The sequence below is a fragment of the Asparagus officinalis genome, chromosome 1 (genome assembly GCF_001876935.1).
Source record: "Asparagus officinalis chromosome 1, Aspof.V1, whole genome shotgun sequence".
NCBI classification, from domain to species: Eukaryota; Viridiplantae; Streptophyta; class Magnoliopsida; order Asparagales; family Asparagaceae; genus Asparagus; species Asparagus officinalis.
The window spans coordinates 17797044-17814055 of NC_033794.1; the positions used below are offsets into that span (position 1 = coordinate 17797044).

Consider the following 17012-nt stretch of genomic DNA (forward strand, 5'->3'; position numbering starts at 1 on the left):
AGAAGCAATATAGTTTTGCACTAACCATGGATTTGTCCACAAGATAAAAAATCACACAAAACCATACATAGTTTGTTCCACAAAGTATCATAGAGTTATTACACTCAAATAAAACAGAGTTATCAAATCAATCATCTCCAAAAGAGAACATTAAAAAAAAACAAAAATAACCATCACATAGAGAAACTCAAGTCAGTCACCACCAGCACCATCACCACCATCATCATCACCATCACCTCCAGAATCAGAAGAGCCTGATCCATCAGCAGAATCCTCACCAGAATTAGACTCAGAATTAGAAGGGATCCCGAGAGACTGACGCTGAAATGAAAGAATAGTATCACCCAATCCAGGTTACGCTGAAATGAAGGAATAGTATCCCTAAAACAAAATCCAGGTTTTGAAAATCCGACGCACATGCACCACGACCGCCGCCGTAAACTTCGTCATCCTCCTCTTGCTCATCACCTCCTCCTGCTCATCCTCGCCGTCACCGGCGTCTCTCCACGTGTCACGTTCCCGGCCATCCGCGTGGAGCTCAACATGACCCTCGACCTCCTCATCAAAAACCCTAACTATGCTTCGTTCTCTCCAGCTTTACTATGGTGGGGCCCAGGTTGGGGAGGCTGATGTGGATCCTGGGAGGATACCGGTGCGCGGGGCGATGCTCGTGACGGCGAGGTTGACGGCAGAGGGGGCAATCTCATCGCGGAGGTGGGGACCCTGCTGAGGGACATGATGACGGCCGCCATCGGGGAAAGGGACGGAGGAACCCTTTCAAATCATCACAGATAAAGAAAGAAAAAGAGAGAGAAAGGGTATTATGGTCTTCAAATTTTAATACTCTTGGTCTTTGTGTTTTGGGGGCTCAGTGCATATTTGTTACGAATTTGGGGGTTTTGAGAGCGTTGAAAAAGTCTTGGGAGGGGGAAGCTTGTTTTCATTAGTTTTGGGGGCTGGAAGCATTTTTCCCTATAATTTATTATATAGTCATTTAATTTTCCTTCTTTGGGATCAAATCCAAGTACACTTTTGAGTCTCGGTGCTTGCCGATGTACTCCCTCAATCTTATAGGCTATAGAGATCTGCATAGGCTTATTCATTGGAGTACATAAATCCATTTTCATTATAGATTTTACATGAAAATCCGAAACCGTTAGAAATTTGTAAATAATACTTCTTTCCAGCATGCACCTGCAAAAATTAAATGGATACACAAATGGATCTCATAGAACCGACCCGATCCACACCCGAATCCTTGAGTGAACTCTTCGATCCGATCAATACCTAGTTCTTCTTTGTTCCCTCGTTACACCCAAAAACTCCAATCTCAGCACGAAACCGAGGTCACGAGATCGCAATCGAGACCTTCGAATTTCTAGGGTTAGGGTTTTGCGAGCAATCCCTACGAGCGATGTCGGGGTACGAGGATCGCTACGAAGATCGGTCCTCAAGTCGCAAGGTGTGATCCTCTTCCTTAATCCAATGTGCCCTAATTCTTTCGAGGAATTTATGGTTTCTATAAAATTAAAGCAAAATTAGACGTTTTTTGAGGTTAAATCAATTGAATTGACGTAAAAGGTGCGATTTTGATGAGGATAGTCCCCATTATTTCATCTGAGCTTGGTCTTATTTTAGGTTTTCTGTACGTATATATTTAATTGAATAAAATTACAAATTATTGGAACAAAGTAGCTTTTATGGTTCCAAGTAATTTTGATGGTAAGAGCACTAGTTAGCTTAGCTCTTATTTCTTCTTGTGGAGGACATAAATTAAGGTATTAATATTCATTTTTGCTTAGAACAAAGTTCCAAATGTTTTTGCAACATAAAAAGCTAACGTTAGCCAAAATAACAGTTGTACTTGTATCTATTCATCTAGTGCAGGAGGAATCAGACATTTTATGTTTGGTTTAATGCTTCACGTTTATTAAACTTCGACATAGTGCCTTCAGAATTTTCCTATGCATTTATCAAAACTATTTTATTTATATCCAACAACAATAGGTGTTAAGTGCATGCAGATGCTCAGATATGTTGCCCTTGTTACTTGGTGGTACATTTCTTGGTTCTCTTCACCTTAACATATGCAGTTTTTAATGCTTGCACAAAATTGCGTTTTAAACGTCAATGCACAATACTGGAACAAGATCATTCTTAAGGCAACTTATAGAGTAAATACCAAAACAATTTTTTTGTGAGGATTCTCTTTTTTGCCGGCAGATCATCAATAATGGCATTCAATTCCTACAGGTAGGAATCACTTCTTAATTTATTCATACTACTTACAAATGGTGGTGGCTTATACTCTTACTGCCGATCATTATCAATTTAACATTAGCTTGAATATTAGATCCTAGGAAAAAAAATTGTCTTATGTTTCTTCACTATTTTATTTCTTTATTATACTAATTTTTCTGTACAGTTTCTTGAATAACTCATATCACTCTGGGCATGTACTAAATAATGAATATTAGTAGGCACAATGACTCAGCCTTTACCCCCAAACTTTTGGAGTGTGCTACGTGCTATATAATGAACTAGTATTAGGTTTCTAGATTATCTGTTGCTTGTACATAGACTTAAAGGATATGAGTTTATAATTTTCTAGAATGTATTCATTGAAAATTACACAAAGTCATATCCTTTAACTCAGATATAAGCAAGAAATAATCTATGCTCAATATCCTGCTCAGGAATTACAAAGCAACAAAAAAGACAGGCTTATGTGCTATTTGAGAATTCTATATGTAAGCTCTCTGGTAAAATTATTAATTTGATGTTGCGTTGCAGTTATTAGATTATTTAGCTTAATTAGTTCATTTTCTTGTTGAAACGTTTTCAGCATAGTTCCCGAGGGTTTGAGCAAGACATGTCTAGGATGAGGGAGAGCAAAAGAGACAGGGGAAGAGATCGTGAACGCCATCATCGAGAGAACCACAAAGATAGAAAGGATGACAGAGGAAGAGACAGATATGAAGACAATGACCATCATCACAGTCGAAATAATGGGCGGTAATGTTGGCTATAGTAATAAATGGGCACACGTTGTTTCTCCTGCATCTAATTTCTCATTAAATTGTTCTTTATTATCATAACAATTTAAATTCTTCGGCCAGCAACTCATTTTCTATGTGAGTTTGCTTCATGACCTATATTACAAGATATTTGGATTTATATACCTAAAGAAATATTGTCATTTCCTTTTTTTAGTAAAACCTTCTCTTTAACAAGTTGGGAGGTTACTTTGAAGTTCCTACTAGTGAACAGTAGTGGCCAATGGTTACTTTAATCCTGATGTTTTTGTTTCTCATTAACTGACAGTTCCTTCCCTTTACTGTGGCTAGCGAATCACTCTACTTATATGCTGCAGAGTCTGAAATTCATAAGAGACCATTTCCTATACAACTAAATCTATGAAATGTTAAATTAATGTAATTCTCATGCTTTTGTATCTTTTTGTATCTTTATAGAGTTCTGCTCATCTTCTTCAGGTACCAGGACAATGATCATAATAGAGATAGAAGACATGGGCATAGTTTTCTCTCGAAAGAAAGATCTAGAAATAGATCTCGATCACGTTCACATTCACCTGCGAAAAGGTAGTTGTTTGGTTTTTCATTTTTTTAACTTATTGCAAATTTTCTCATGCTAATTTTCATGAGAAATTTGGCGATATAGAGCAGTACTTTTAAGGTTTCTACCTCTCCATCTCAAGCTCATGGAATTTCAGCAATTCTATGATGTAATCTCTCTATTTATCTCTTGAGTTTTCTCTGATCTGTAATAGTTTCTAAAAGACTACATCATCAACATTATCTAGGCAAGTAGATAATTTTGTACCACAAGCTCAACATGGTGAATAGTTAAAACTTGTAGTTGGCACTACATAGATAAAATTGTACTTAGCATTTGTCTTTTCTATTCAATTTAGAGCGCATCATATTTTTTTGTTTCGATGTATAGAAGTAGAGAGTAGGGTTATATGACTAGTTTTTAAGTTTTTTACCCTCTCTTGCAATATGCTGGTTCCAATTTAGATGTTGCTTTAGATTTTGAACTAATATTCATACTTTCCGAAGCAAATTTGAATCCAAATTATGGCTACGAACTGGATACCAATGAACCATAAAAAACTGCAAAAGAAAATGGTTTTGAAGCATTATTTTAAATATTGGATATCACGTATCGAACGACCAAAATCCATATCAGATTGCAGAAATCGGGGATATATCAGGATATTTAGTAAATATTAAGGTGACATATTGGATGATGTTCATGCATAATATACCATTTTATATGTAATCTAAACATATTTAGTAAACGAAAGAAATTGCATCATAATATATCTTTAGGATGACTAACATATTGTCGAAACTTTCTTTTGGATTGCATCATAAAACGTTCTAAGTGCATAACATTAAAAAAGACGTAGAGAGAGATCAGAGGGGTAGAGAGAGATAGAGAAAGGGGTGGAGGAAGAGAAGATAAAAAGAGAGCTGAGGGAGACTACTCGAAAAGAGAGGAGGAGAGAGACTGAGAGGGCAGAGAGAGTGAGGAAGAGAGAGAGAGGGGGAGGGGGAGAGAGAGAGAGCATGGGGAGAGAGGGCATAAAGTGAAAGGGGGAGAGGGATAGAGGGGGGAGAGAGAGGGTGGAAAGAGAGGTGGAGCTTACTTGCGGAGAGGAAGAGAGAGGTGAGCGCCGAAATAAGGGTTAGGATGTTTTTGAGTTTGATTGTGAATCTGTGATTGCTGAAGCAAATGGAGAGTTTTATTTGGTATTCGGGTCGGGTCAGGAACCCCAAACCAAAGCCAAACCCAAAAAAACCTTTAAAAAATCCAATATTAGCCAATATTGCGGATTCGGGATATATCGGATATCAGCCAATATATCAAAAAACACTATAAATCTGCAAATATTGTTGCGGGCTCTGCAAAACCCGATATATTGACATATTGGCTGATATTTTATACGCCGATTTGAAATTTCAATTAATGCTTTCTTTAATAATGAAAAGTATTACTATAAAAATCAATAGAATCTCATTAGCTGATTCTGTGATTTATCATGATGCTGCATATTTACTACTGCAAACTTATGTAGAGTAACAATTTACTGATAGAGTTGAAGACCTGTTTGATATTCTCCCTGTTAAAATCTTGGCATCATGAGTTGATGAGTTTTATCGGAGATATTCTTAATTTATACTTTCCCTTTTTTCTTTTATAGCAAAAGGACAAGTGGGTTTGACATGGCTCCTCCTGGTGCCACTGTGCTGCCTAGTGCTGCTGTTGCAGGTCAGGATATATTCTTTGCAGTTCCTTTATTTTGTTGAGCTACAAGTGCGATGCGGTTATATCATCTAGTAGTTTCCACATCCACTTTTGCTCTATTAGTAGCTATAGATCCTTTTTTATGTTCTGTTTCTATCAAAATTATATTTACTTAGTAGCTTCATGCAGAAACTAAGGAATCTTATGTTGTCGGCTGTTGTGTGTGTGTGTTTGTTTGTTTGTGATTGTGTTTTCGCTTGGGTAAAGAAGACAATCTTGGGCTACATGTCCTACAGTGCTACCCAGTGGCCTGTAGATAACAAGGAACTGCACTGATTTGCTGGATCTTGTTCGTGATCAGCGGGAAAGCATTGCCTTTCGGTAGACCTACAGATTTTCTTTGGTGCCTGTAGTTGGATTTGTTTCATACTTCCATTTGATGTCATTTATGAAAATTGTTATCATTCAAATGGACAATCTCCCCAATAATGTGGACTTCACTAGTTTGGATGATTGTTTTGTAGCGAGAACTTTTGAATGTTCCTTGGTTCCAATTTTACTCGTCCATTACTAATTCAGGTGAGCTGCCTAATGTTCCTCAACCAATGACTGGTCTGTTTACTCCCATGGTTCCTCTTGCTGCCCAACAGGTAGTCTAGAGTAATGTCTACACTGGTGACTTTTGTTTCATCTATGACTTCCCTCTTGTTAATGTACGGTATAAACTAATGCAACTTCCCTCCCCATAGTTTGGATCCTTTCCAATGATGCCAGCACAATCAATGACTCAGCAGGTAGTTTTGGTGTATATGTATTTTGCTTCTGTTCTTTATTCATTCCATACATAAAATACACAGTAAAATGTCTACAGGCAACAAGACATGCGCGACGGGTATATGTTGGTGGCCTTCCTCCCATGGCAAATGAACAGGTGATGTAACTTTGTCATTCTAGCTATAGTTAGTCCTGTCATGTCTCTTTATATCAGACAACAATTTGCATGATGAAAACATCAGGTATTCAGTTAGAATATGACTTGTCATATATCAGGAGCCGATAGTGACGCTATTGATGTCCTTTTGATGATTTTCGACAAGCCACATGATTTTAACTTTCTTCCACACATAGATGTCTGAGGATTTTTTCTTCTAGTATTGGTAATGCCTTGTTGATGCTCTTTCTCATGCAGTGATTTTTTTGGCCTTCTGTTCTGCTTTCTCTCTCTGCTCTCTTTGCTTTATATTTGCTTCCTTTTCCTATGAAAGAACATTTCTTTATCATTTATTTGATAAACGAGGTTATCTTTTAATGTTCTTATAAATTTATTATTCGTAATTTAAAGGATGTTTTAATTGTGATATGTAACCAGGTTAATGAAAGTTAAACATTATAGTCTTTTTCTATACAATGTTTTTTTCTACTTTATGAGTTCTGTTGAGTTATTTTGCTGTGTTTTATGCTGATCTCATTGTGCTTTCTTGGGTATTATATGGGTTTCACTTTTGAGCATTAATAAATAATAATCCTCGTTGTCAGTGGGATTTTATTTTAGTTACATCTTCTTTAGAGGATTCAAGGTTTAAGGTGATCTCAGAACTTCATGACTAAGATTGGGAGGTTTCGACTTTGATGCTTCTCAGGTGGAAAGTTTGAACAATGACTTAAGTGATCCTCTTTGTCGACGGGATCTTGTTTTAGTTGGTCTATCATCTTCTTTACAGCATTTAAGTTTCTCAGAACTGCATGAGTAGGATTTGGGAGGTTTGCACTTTGATGTTCATCATGTGGTAGTCATAACAATCAACAATGACCTTTAGTTTTACCCGACACACCTGTTAGATCGGTGAAGCTGGATTCCAAAATCTAGATCTTCAACCTTTTGAAAAGCATGAACAAAAAAGTAAAAACACTTGGTTGCTTGTATACCATCTTCCTTGTAGTTGCTTGAGATCTTCCCATAATGCAACTGGATTCTTCCCTCTTACTGTCCAATTCACTCGCCGCCTCCAGCTAACCAGGAAGCCGGATCTTTTTGGTGGTTTCTACTCATTGTATCTGTCAACCCCTTGGACTTTCGTTTCTTTCTCCTTTGGACTTCCAATTCTTTCTTTTTCCAGTAGCATCGGTAGCAACCCCGCCATAATCTTATTTCCAGTCATAATCCTAGTCACCATTATCTAAGTTAGGTCCTACCAGCCTTAATGGTGCTTGTTTAGGTTTTTATATCATGATGAATAATTGGAGATCTGTAATCTATATCTTTTTTTGCTCTGTTAATGCCTCTGTGAACTCCTTCATTTCTTTTGTTGTTCTAAAGATAGCTTTGCTGTATTATATTTGATATGTATGATTGTAATATCATGATAAACGACAACTGATTCTTGTTTACTTATGAGCACTATGATTTTATTTACTATTTGTTGTACATATTACTATTTCATAGATTGTTGCAACTCTTATCTTCTTTATGTACGAGTGGATAATGGTAGGCGTTGGTTATTTGTTAGTTATGTTCTAGGCTAAACTACCAAATTGACATTTAAAAAAGATCCATTTTACCACATTGGTATTTAAAATATCTTTGATGATGTTTTGGTATTTAAAGTAGGTTTAAGCTGGCACATGGGTCCAAATTTTGGCCGGAGTTAAATTTTCCGACGGAACTCCTCATGTGATCATCACGTGGCCCTTAATGACCGTTATAAAATACTGATGTGGCAAAGATTAGTGATGTGGATTTAATTAACTGATCATGTATCGCTCACGTGACCTAAATAACCGATTTTTGGAGATCAAAAGCCCTAAATTTGACAGATCGCCCCATCCTCATGCATTTCAAAAGATCGACCGAGCAGAGCGGTGGTTAGGGAGATTGTGGCCAAACTTGCAGTTGCTAGTGGTCTCGCTGAAGATTTTATGGTGGGATAATGAAAGCGGTGTCTTAGAACCAGCAAGTGCGAGATCATCATCATCGAAAAGAGATGTTTATGTGAATGACATCGAAGTGGATTTTTCAAAAAATTAGGGGTTTTGTAAGATTTGAAGCAGAATGTGATTGTGGTTGTAATTCATTTATGTTTTTGTTCATCATGCAGATGAGTGAGAATATTATGGTTAAATTTAGACATGGTGGTTCTTTTGAGTTTCTAATGTCAGAAGAGCACATTAGTGGCTCATTTAACGTGCAATTCATTACGGAAGACATTCTGTCAATAAACTTGTTGAGAGAAAAAATTCGAGAGTATGAGTATAGTGATGCTTTCACTTTGTGGTATGGAATACTTGGTGGTGGTGTTGGAGCCATCACGTCTCTTCTCTTAGATACAGACTTAGCAAAATTTAAGGCATATGCAAGTAAGGAGAGAGTAATTGAAGTTTTTGCAGATCATTTTTGTTGATTAAGCTATTGAAGTGGATATTCCTCTAGTTGAAGATCCTCCAATGCAAGCTAATCAGCAAGAAGTTCCTGACCCTAATGAGTAATGAGTGCACTCCTAAAAAATCTAGTGGCTTCAGAGGGAGAAAGAAAAAGAAGATAAACCCCTAAGAGAAAGAGGACAACCCCTATGAGAAAGAAAACATAAAAGGAAGAAAGTATTATCAAGAGGTAAAAAGGGGAGAAATATTGTCACTCAAACTAATCTTGATCAAAATGCATCCTCTACTAATGATGATGACTCAGTAGAGGATGAAACATACAAAATTGACTCAACTGAAGTGGTAGATGATGATGAGTTGGTTGAAAACTCTAGAAGTAGAAGGGGGAAAAAGGTGATGACTGATGAAGGTCATTCTAAACTTAAAGCTAATATATTAGCTTCCCAAAGGGATATGAAAGTGATAGTGTCTTAATTGATAGTGAAATAGAAAAGACATTGCATAGTGATCATGAAAAGCTTCATGAGATGAGAGAAAGAAATATTACCCTGTTAGCATCGCAGAAGGGTAACGTAGCTTTCAATTCTGGTGCAAGGATTAAAAAGGATCAGCTAAGTGGAATAGATCCAAGACAAGCAAATGAGCCAAGTTAAGAACATGCACAACATCATGCACATGCACAACATCCTTAAGGAAATGCAGAGCAGCCTAGTGAACGAAATGCAGATCAGCCAAATGCACCAAAATTGGAACAACATTATAAAGCAAATGAAGAAACAGAAGCAAATCAAGAAAGAGCAACAGATCAAATGCAGAACAATCAACAGAAATAATTCCAGAACAGCTAACGAAAGCAATTACAGAACAACCAACAGAACCAAATCAAATGCAATATGATGATGATATTGAGGGTTTGATTGTAGGTGGTCCTAGAGCAAAAAGAGCAATACCAAGCAATGCAAAATAGCCTAAATACTGAACATCTTATAGAGGAGGATATGAATCAGATCTGAGAGATAGTGCTGATGATGATGCTTTGGAACCAAGTGAAGATGAAGCAGTAGTTTTCCTTAGAAGGAAGAAAAAAATAAAGGAGCCAATAAAGTACAAGTTATTCAATGAGGATGTAGACATGAAAAAGGTGGAGCTAGAATCTGGATTGAGATTCACTTCAAGAAAGGTATTGAAAGAAGCTATACTCATGTATTCTATGCAAAAACGCTATGTTTGGTCTATATGAAAAATAAAAAAGAGGATTCATATTGATGCTATTTGTGCAATTGGGAGTTGACTGCTGAAGCAGATCTCATAGATAGGATGGCATGCCAAATCAAGCATATATCCCCTACACATATGCAATAGGACATTCAAGAATAGACTAATAACTGAGAATTGGATTGCTCAAACTTACCTAGACCAACTATTAAAGAATCCTAACATGAAGCCAAGGGAGATCGTTGTTGATATGAGAATAAATTTTGGTGTAAATGTAAATGAAGGGAAATATGCAAGGGCTAATGACAAGGCACTCAATGCTATGCATAGCTTAATGCAAAGGCAGTATGGATTGCTCAAGCCCTACATAAGAAAGTTCTGCAAAACAAATGAAGGCACTAGAGCTGTTCTAAAGGTCCATGATTCAGAACCGGAACAGTTGTATTCATGAGAATTTATATATGTTTTAAAGCAATGAGATTGGGTTCCTTACATGGTTATAGGAGGTTTTTTGCTTAGATGGATGTTTTCTTAAGCATTCATGTGGAGGAAAGTTACTAAGTGTTGTTGGGAGAGATGAAAACAACCACATGTTTCCAATTGCATAGGCTATAGTTGAGGGAGAAAATAAGAACTCTTGGCAATAGTTTCTTAGTTGTTTGAATGCATATTTCGAAATGAGGGATGGTCAAGGATGGACTGTGATGTCAGATCAACAAAATGTATGATATAATTTAGATTTTATCTTAAAATTATTGCTAGATTTATCAAGATATTGACAGTTTATATATGTTCTTACTTGATAGGGCCTTGTACCTGCCATTCATGAAATATGGCTAGAAATAGAGCATAAACAATGTGCAAGGCACATATATTCTAACTGGAGAAAGGCTCACATTGGTTTTGCAATGGCAATTTTTGAAATGTACAAAAGCAGCGACAATGGGAGAATTTGCATATGAAGCATCCAAACTGAGGGCTCTTTCAGAGAAGACATATGATGATTTCATTGGATAGGGACCCTCGTACAATTTGCAAGTCTCATTTTAAGACCCATAGCCTATGTGACTCCCTGGATAACAATATGTCTGAAACTTTCAACTCTTTTATTTTACTTGCAAGATTTAAGCCTATAATATCTATGTTAGAGGATATTAGGCTATCTTTGATGGAGAGGCTGCAAAAAAAAAGATGCTATTATATAAATTTGTTGGTGGAATAGCCCCTAGAGTGCATAAAAAATTGGAAGAGACTTATAATGAACATATTAATTGTGAAGTACGTTTGAATGGCTCAACAAATGAGGATGGTTTTGAAGTGATCCATAAACATGTAAGCCATAAACTTGACATAGGCAAGAGGACATGTTCTTGTAGGGTATAGGAGTTGACAGGAATTCCTTGCACACATGTTGTAAGTGCAATTTTATTCCTGAGGAGTAAACCAGAGGAATATGTATCATATTGATATAAGAGTGAATGCTACTTATTTATAAACATTTGTTGGGCTCAATGGAAGGCTACAAATACTAGGACAAGGAAGCGGAAGGTATGATACCGTCTCCAAATATTGCTAAAAGGAAGATAAGAAGACCAAAAACAGCTAGAATGAGAGACCCCATCTGAAGGTTTACGCAGCACTTCTAAAGCATCAAGGCAAGGAATCCCACAAAGATGTAGTCATTGCCATTCCAGTGAGCATTCAATCAGACATTGTCCACTTGCACCACTAAGAAATCAAATACCTTCAATCCAACATGAACATGATGCACAAGCTCAGACCAATCCCACTACTGATTCAAGTCAACAAAGAAAAAGAGGAAGGTCAAGAGGAAGCAAAACTAGAGTTGGTTTATCAACAGATAATTTGACAACTAATCCAATTCCTAAAACCCAGTTGTTTATCAGAAACATGTCTATAATGGGTGAAAATGCACAACAATGTAAAGTTGAAACACAGTTATTAGTCTGTTGTAAGATATATGCTTAAGTTAACTTTATTTTTAGTTTGCAAAGATGAAGCTCAATCTCAGACAACAGATGCTATTAGAGGAAGAGGACAAGGAAGAAGTAGAGGTGGTGGAAGTGGGAGGAGCAGACAATAAAGAGTACCTTAAGGCTTTGGTGTTTAGCAAAGACAATAAAGAGTACCTTAAGGCTTTGGTGTTTAGCAAGGAGAACATGGTGAGATGGTTTTCATGGATCCAACTGCTAGTCAATTATATATTGTGATGAATGAAAGTCAAAGTGCATCTGAAATTGTAGACCAAAATCAACAATCACAACCTTCTACTCAACAATAATGAGGAATACACTAAGTGGGAGGGGAGTTAAATCTTGTAATTTCTATAATGAGACATGTATTTTAAAATGGCAATGTTAATGCCATTGTTTTTGGCTTGTTTTTTATTATATATACTTTGTACTATGTTTGGACAAATTCTGGATGTTTTTTGTTATATATACTTGTTTGTTATGGATGGTTTATATGGATCACGTTTGTGCAGGTTTGTGTGACAGAGTATTTTTGCAACAAAATTATAGACAAAATGCTGCTAAATTTGCATATAATATTGTCAATAAGCACATCAACTTCGTTTACTCAATAAGCATTCTTTTGTTCAATAAGCATTTCATTTAATGAGAACAGCATAAATATAACACCGCTACATTAAACATTACATTAAACACTATTATATTAACCACTCAAATACAACAAGAACAACATAACTAACATCAAAGTAGCACACTTGTACAATTTAAGAGAACTTTTCTGTAAAATAAAAGCATCTCTTAATCTGCTAATCTCTTCCAAACTAGCTACAGTTTCATTTTGGTACCTAATCACCTTCTTAAATATGTTGTTCTCCTCTTCACATCTATTGATCTCTTACATTAACTGAGGATTTTGACGAACGTACGAATGTAGAGTATTGCTCCTGTTTTTAGACAATTCATCAAGTTTATTCATATGGCAATTCAACTTCATAATTTCATCTCTTGGAAGAGACACTAAATTAGCAGCAACTTTGCACATTGGTGGGTCATACCACTCCCACAATCCACAACCAATATTCTGAACATTTAGTTGAAACAAAATTTTAGAAAATAAAAAAATTACCCAAATAAAAATCAAATTGAACTCAAACTCACCTTTTGGCATCTGTCGAACCTTCTGCTTGGATTTTCTGAAGTGAAAGAGGCTAGATAGATGCAATCGAACCCACACTTACACTTCTTTACCCCCTCAATTTTTGCTTCTTCATTTCATTTTTGAATGAAGTGCGACTTGTTGAATCCTGCAGCCATTCCATTATTCTCGCCATCGACGCTCCTCCTTGACTGCGCGCTTGAGCTTGAAGAGGATATCCTTGAGATCTCCAGAATCAGTTTTGCCTATCTCATCTCAGCCAAAGAAACCCCAACCTGAATTTTCCCCAAATTTGTTGTGCGCTAGTTCTTTGTTTCATCCCCGCTTTTTATTCCCTCCAAAAATCAGTTAATGAAATCCACGTCACTAATCCTTACCATATTAGCATTTTATAACAGTCATTAAGGGACACGTGATGGTCACGTGAGGGGTTTCACCAAAAGATTTAACTCCGGCCACATTTTGGACCCATATGCCAACTTAAACCCACTTTAAATACCAAAACGTCGTCGGAGATATTTTAAATACCAATGTGGTAAAACGGGTCTTTTTTAAATGTCAAATTGGTAGTTTAGCCTTATGTTCTATGCACTGTTTATTTTTTTTTACTGTAACATTGAAAATTTACTTAGTATAATATTCATCTTTTAATAAGTCAGATGCTTTATGTGTTTATTAAATCACAAATTGGCTTGATATAATAATCCTAAAGCAGCTGTTAGATGCAACCAGCAAGAATAGCTACTCTTCCGAAGTTGCAAATAATGTTTTCATATGTTTGTGAACTATCATTTTTATAGTTGCTATGATGTGTTATGAGGTCCACTTTTTAAATATTTTTACTTTGACCTAACACTCATGCAGGATTTACAGTTCCTAATTTTAGAGCATGCTTTCTTCCCATGATCATGACTGTTTTTATCAAATTTAGCTGTTTAAGTCTTTGGGGTCTTATTCTGATGTTTACTTCATCTGTCAGTTTTCTAATATCAATTTTATTTTGTTCTGGGTTATTGAACAGACAATTGCTACATTTTTTAGCCAAATTATGTCCAGTATAGGGGGAAATTCAGCTGGCCAAGGTGTGTATAAATTGTTGAAATATTTCTTCATCTATTTTTTATGCATTCTTGTATTCCCCCACAGTATCAGAATCTTAACATGCTTGCTCTAGTTGTAAATATAACTATGCCATATTGGATGCATCTGGGTATGCACCCCATAGCTTGCATTGTGTTTGTGTCTTTTGATGAAGAGATTGAGCTCATGCAATTTTAAGGCGGTTTCTATCACTTTCTATAATAGACAGAAGAGGTGGTATATGAAAATAATAGTTGGCTGGTATTTAAGGTGTAAATATGGTTTGTCATAGTCTGCCAGTTAATAAATCACTTAATTGCTTGAGTTTATTGCTAGAATGAGTGTATTGGCAAAATAAGTGCAGGGGTTACACTGTAGTCTTTGTCTATATTTGCATCATTGATTAGAAGCCAACCAGTTAGCTGGGTGATACTTCCTTACCTCAGTTGTAGCCTTGTAGGACTTCTTTTTCCTTTTTTTCTGGGAATAGTGTCGAAGATTATTTGTTTGAAATCCTTTGACTTCTTGACTGGTCATGAACTCTCGAAATTGTTATAATTGTGACTGTATGAGGGAGAGAGCCTCACTATTAATCCTAGGTCAGTGGCATTCCAGAAGCTGTTTCTACATTTTTTTGCTATAAGATAATGTAGTAAAAGATTGTGTCACCAATGATCGAGCCCTTTAACTTCTGCTAGACTAAGTGCGATAGATAAAGGGAATGATGATAGACTGTTATAGAGAACTACATTCGACTTTAAAGCATATGCCGATCCAAAAACCTAAGTGAACAGGACATGTAGACAGGCAATACATGACAATGATTACAAACTTCCATCAGAAAACCAGAAACCATTGCTGTATTTACTATTATTTAATGGACGAAGCTACCTTGCAGTGTAATCCTGACGAGCTCTTTATTCCGTCATGGCAGGAGATTTTCATATCCTATGTCACAAACAAGATGTGTGATACCCTACATAGTTTTAACCAATTATTTTATTCCTTTGCTGTCGTAGAGTTGCTGCTGATATTAGTCTTAAACTTTAACAAAAGTTTGTCCACTGTAAAGCTGGATTGTGCTACAGTTTCTTTGCAGCCTTTTGCGCATTCTGCATGTTTCCTCGCACCTCAAAATAGTTCTATAGCAAATAAATGTTTAAACTTGATTATCTGTTCTCTCAGGTGATGCTGTTGTTAATGTATACATAAATCATGAAAAGAAGTTTGCTTTTGTGGAGATGAGATCAGTGGAGGAAGCGAGTAATGCAATGGCCTTGGATGGGATCATATTTGAGGTAAGTAACTTTTTGACGGGCTGCCTCTAGACACTTTGTGTTGTTTTTGGCATGAAAAGAGTAAACATACATCTCAAATCATTTCTTCTTTTAAATGCTTACGAGTTTCTGTTTGGATTAAAAGTTTTTAATTTACATAGATTATGCGGAGTCACTGGCTAATTCATTGCACATCTGTTTGGCAATTTCACTCGTTTGATAGCTGAGAAGCATCATAAGTTTCCTACCTTTTTTCTTCATGTATTTGGCTTATTTCACTTGTAGTCATTATCTTTGGTGGAAACATCATAATAAATGGTCTGGCATTCCTCTTGCTCTTTGTGATCAATCATATCATAACTCAAGATATACTAGTTAGAACTGTTTTCTAACATGAAGTTGCTAAGCTAGTTGTGCTGTTCAAATCCAAGTGTTAATCCTTGTTGGCGTGTTAACCTATGACTCTAGAATTTATGGTTTGTTTCTGATATTTTGACAGGGGGTTTCAGTGAGAGTTAGAAGACCCACTGACTACAATCCTTCATTGGCGGCAACACTTGGACCTAGCCAACCAAGTCCTTATCTAAACCTAGCTGCTGTTGGTCTCACACCAGGGTAAGTGAGCAGTCTCTTGAGCCAGCATTTATGATATTTACTGTTTTGCTCAGAATTTCATTCTTTAATAGGGACACATTGCACATAGCTTATTCATGTTTCTTATGTATAGTTCATGTGATTACAGAAGAATATTATTTATGTTTCTCTCAATGTTTCTTGTGACAGTGCTCTTGGTGGAGCTGAGGGACCTGAACGCATTTTTGTAGGTGGTTTGCCATATTACTTCACAGATGGACAAATAAGGGAGCTACTTGAATCTTTTGGGTATGAGTTTTCACAGAAAATTTTTCAATAAATTTATATTCCAGTTCCTGACTCGTTTGAGAGATTGCACTTCCACCATGTATCCTGCTTGTCAAAATTCAGGAAGCCTTTTATTTAGTTTATATAGCAAAATATTGCATAATTCTCTGTGCAGAAAATACGATGCCGTTTATTGCACTCCCCTGTGCACAGTGATGATGGATTGTGTATTTAAATTGTGGATGGTGATAATATTGTTTTTTCATGATTAATACTTATCCATCATTATATTATTGTGAAATATTTGCATGAAAAAGTATCTTAGATTTCAGAGAGAACGTGATGCATGGTTCAGTAAGCATGTATAAATTTATCCACTATGACTCTAACTGGATGGCATTTATTGGTTGTAGACCCCTGCGTGGATTTGACATTGTCAAAGACAGAGACACAGGGAACTCCAAGGGTTATGGATTTTGTGTCTATCAGGTAGCATGCATCCAATTGATTGATGATGGGTTTCCTTTTCTTTTATGTTCTTTTCTTCTCATTTTGGTTTTATTGTCATAACCTGCCTCCAATATAGGATCCATCTGTGACTGATATTGCTTGTGCTGCTCTTAATGGGCTAAAGATGGGAGACAAGACATTAACTGTCCGTCGTGCTACTGCTAGGTTTGTTTCTATACTTGCAACTGCATGTTACTAACAGTACCTACCATCATTCAGTGTGATGTGTTCTTACTGTGTATGCTGGTTTGTATTAAATTCCAAGAA

General features: G+C 36.4%; 1 protein-coding gene across 2 annotated transcripts in view; it reads left to right on the top strand.

Moving 5' to 3' along the window:
• The window catches only part of LOC109819968 (splicing factor U2af large subunit A-like), a 24620-nt gene continuing 8891 nt past the window's right edge, over nucleotides 1284-17012 (top strand). The window contains exons 1-13 of one of the 2 annotated variants that reach the window (XM_020385996.1): nucleotides 1284-1462; nucleotides 2846-3015; nucleotides 3495-3602; nucleotides 5231-5298; nucleotides 5854-5924; nucleotides 6024-6068; nucleotides 6146-6205; nucleotides 14039-14099; nucleotides 15283-15395; nucleotides 15874-15989; nucleotides 16158-16256; nucleotides 16649-16724; nucleotides 16822-16910. In XM_020385996.1, coding sequence (XP_020241585.1) covers nucleotides 1415-1462; nucleotides 2846-3015; nucleotides 3495-3602; nucleotides 5231-5298; nucleotides 5854-5924; nucleotides 6024-6068; nucleotides 6146-6205; nucleotides 14039-14099; nucleotides 15283-15395; nucleotides 15874-15989; nucleotides 16158-16256; nucleotides 16649-16724; nucleotides 16822-16910 — 1124 coding nt within the window. In that variant the 5' untranslated portion in view covers nucleotides 1284-1414. The remainder of the gene's footprint in view (nucleotides 1463-2845; nucleotides 3016-3494; nucleotides 3603-5230; nucleotides 5299-5853; nucleotides 5925-6023; nucleotides 6069-6145; nucleotides 6206-14038; nucleotides 14100-15282; nucleotides 15396-15873; nucleotides 15990-16157; nucleotides 16257-16648; nucleotides 16725-16821; nucleotides 16911-17012) is intronic. The other variant, XM_020385988.1, reaches the window with a different exon arrangement.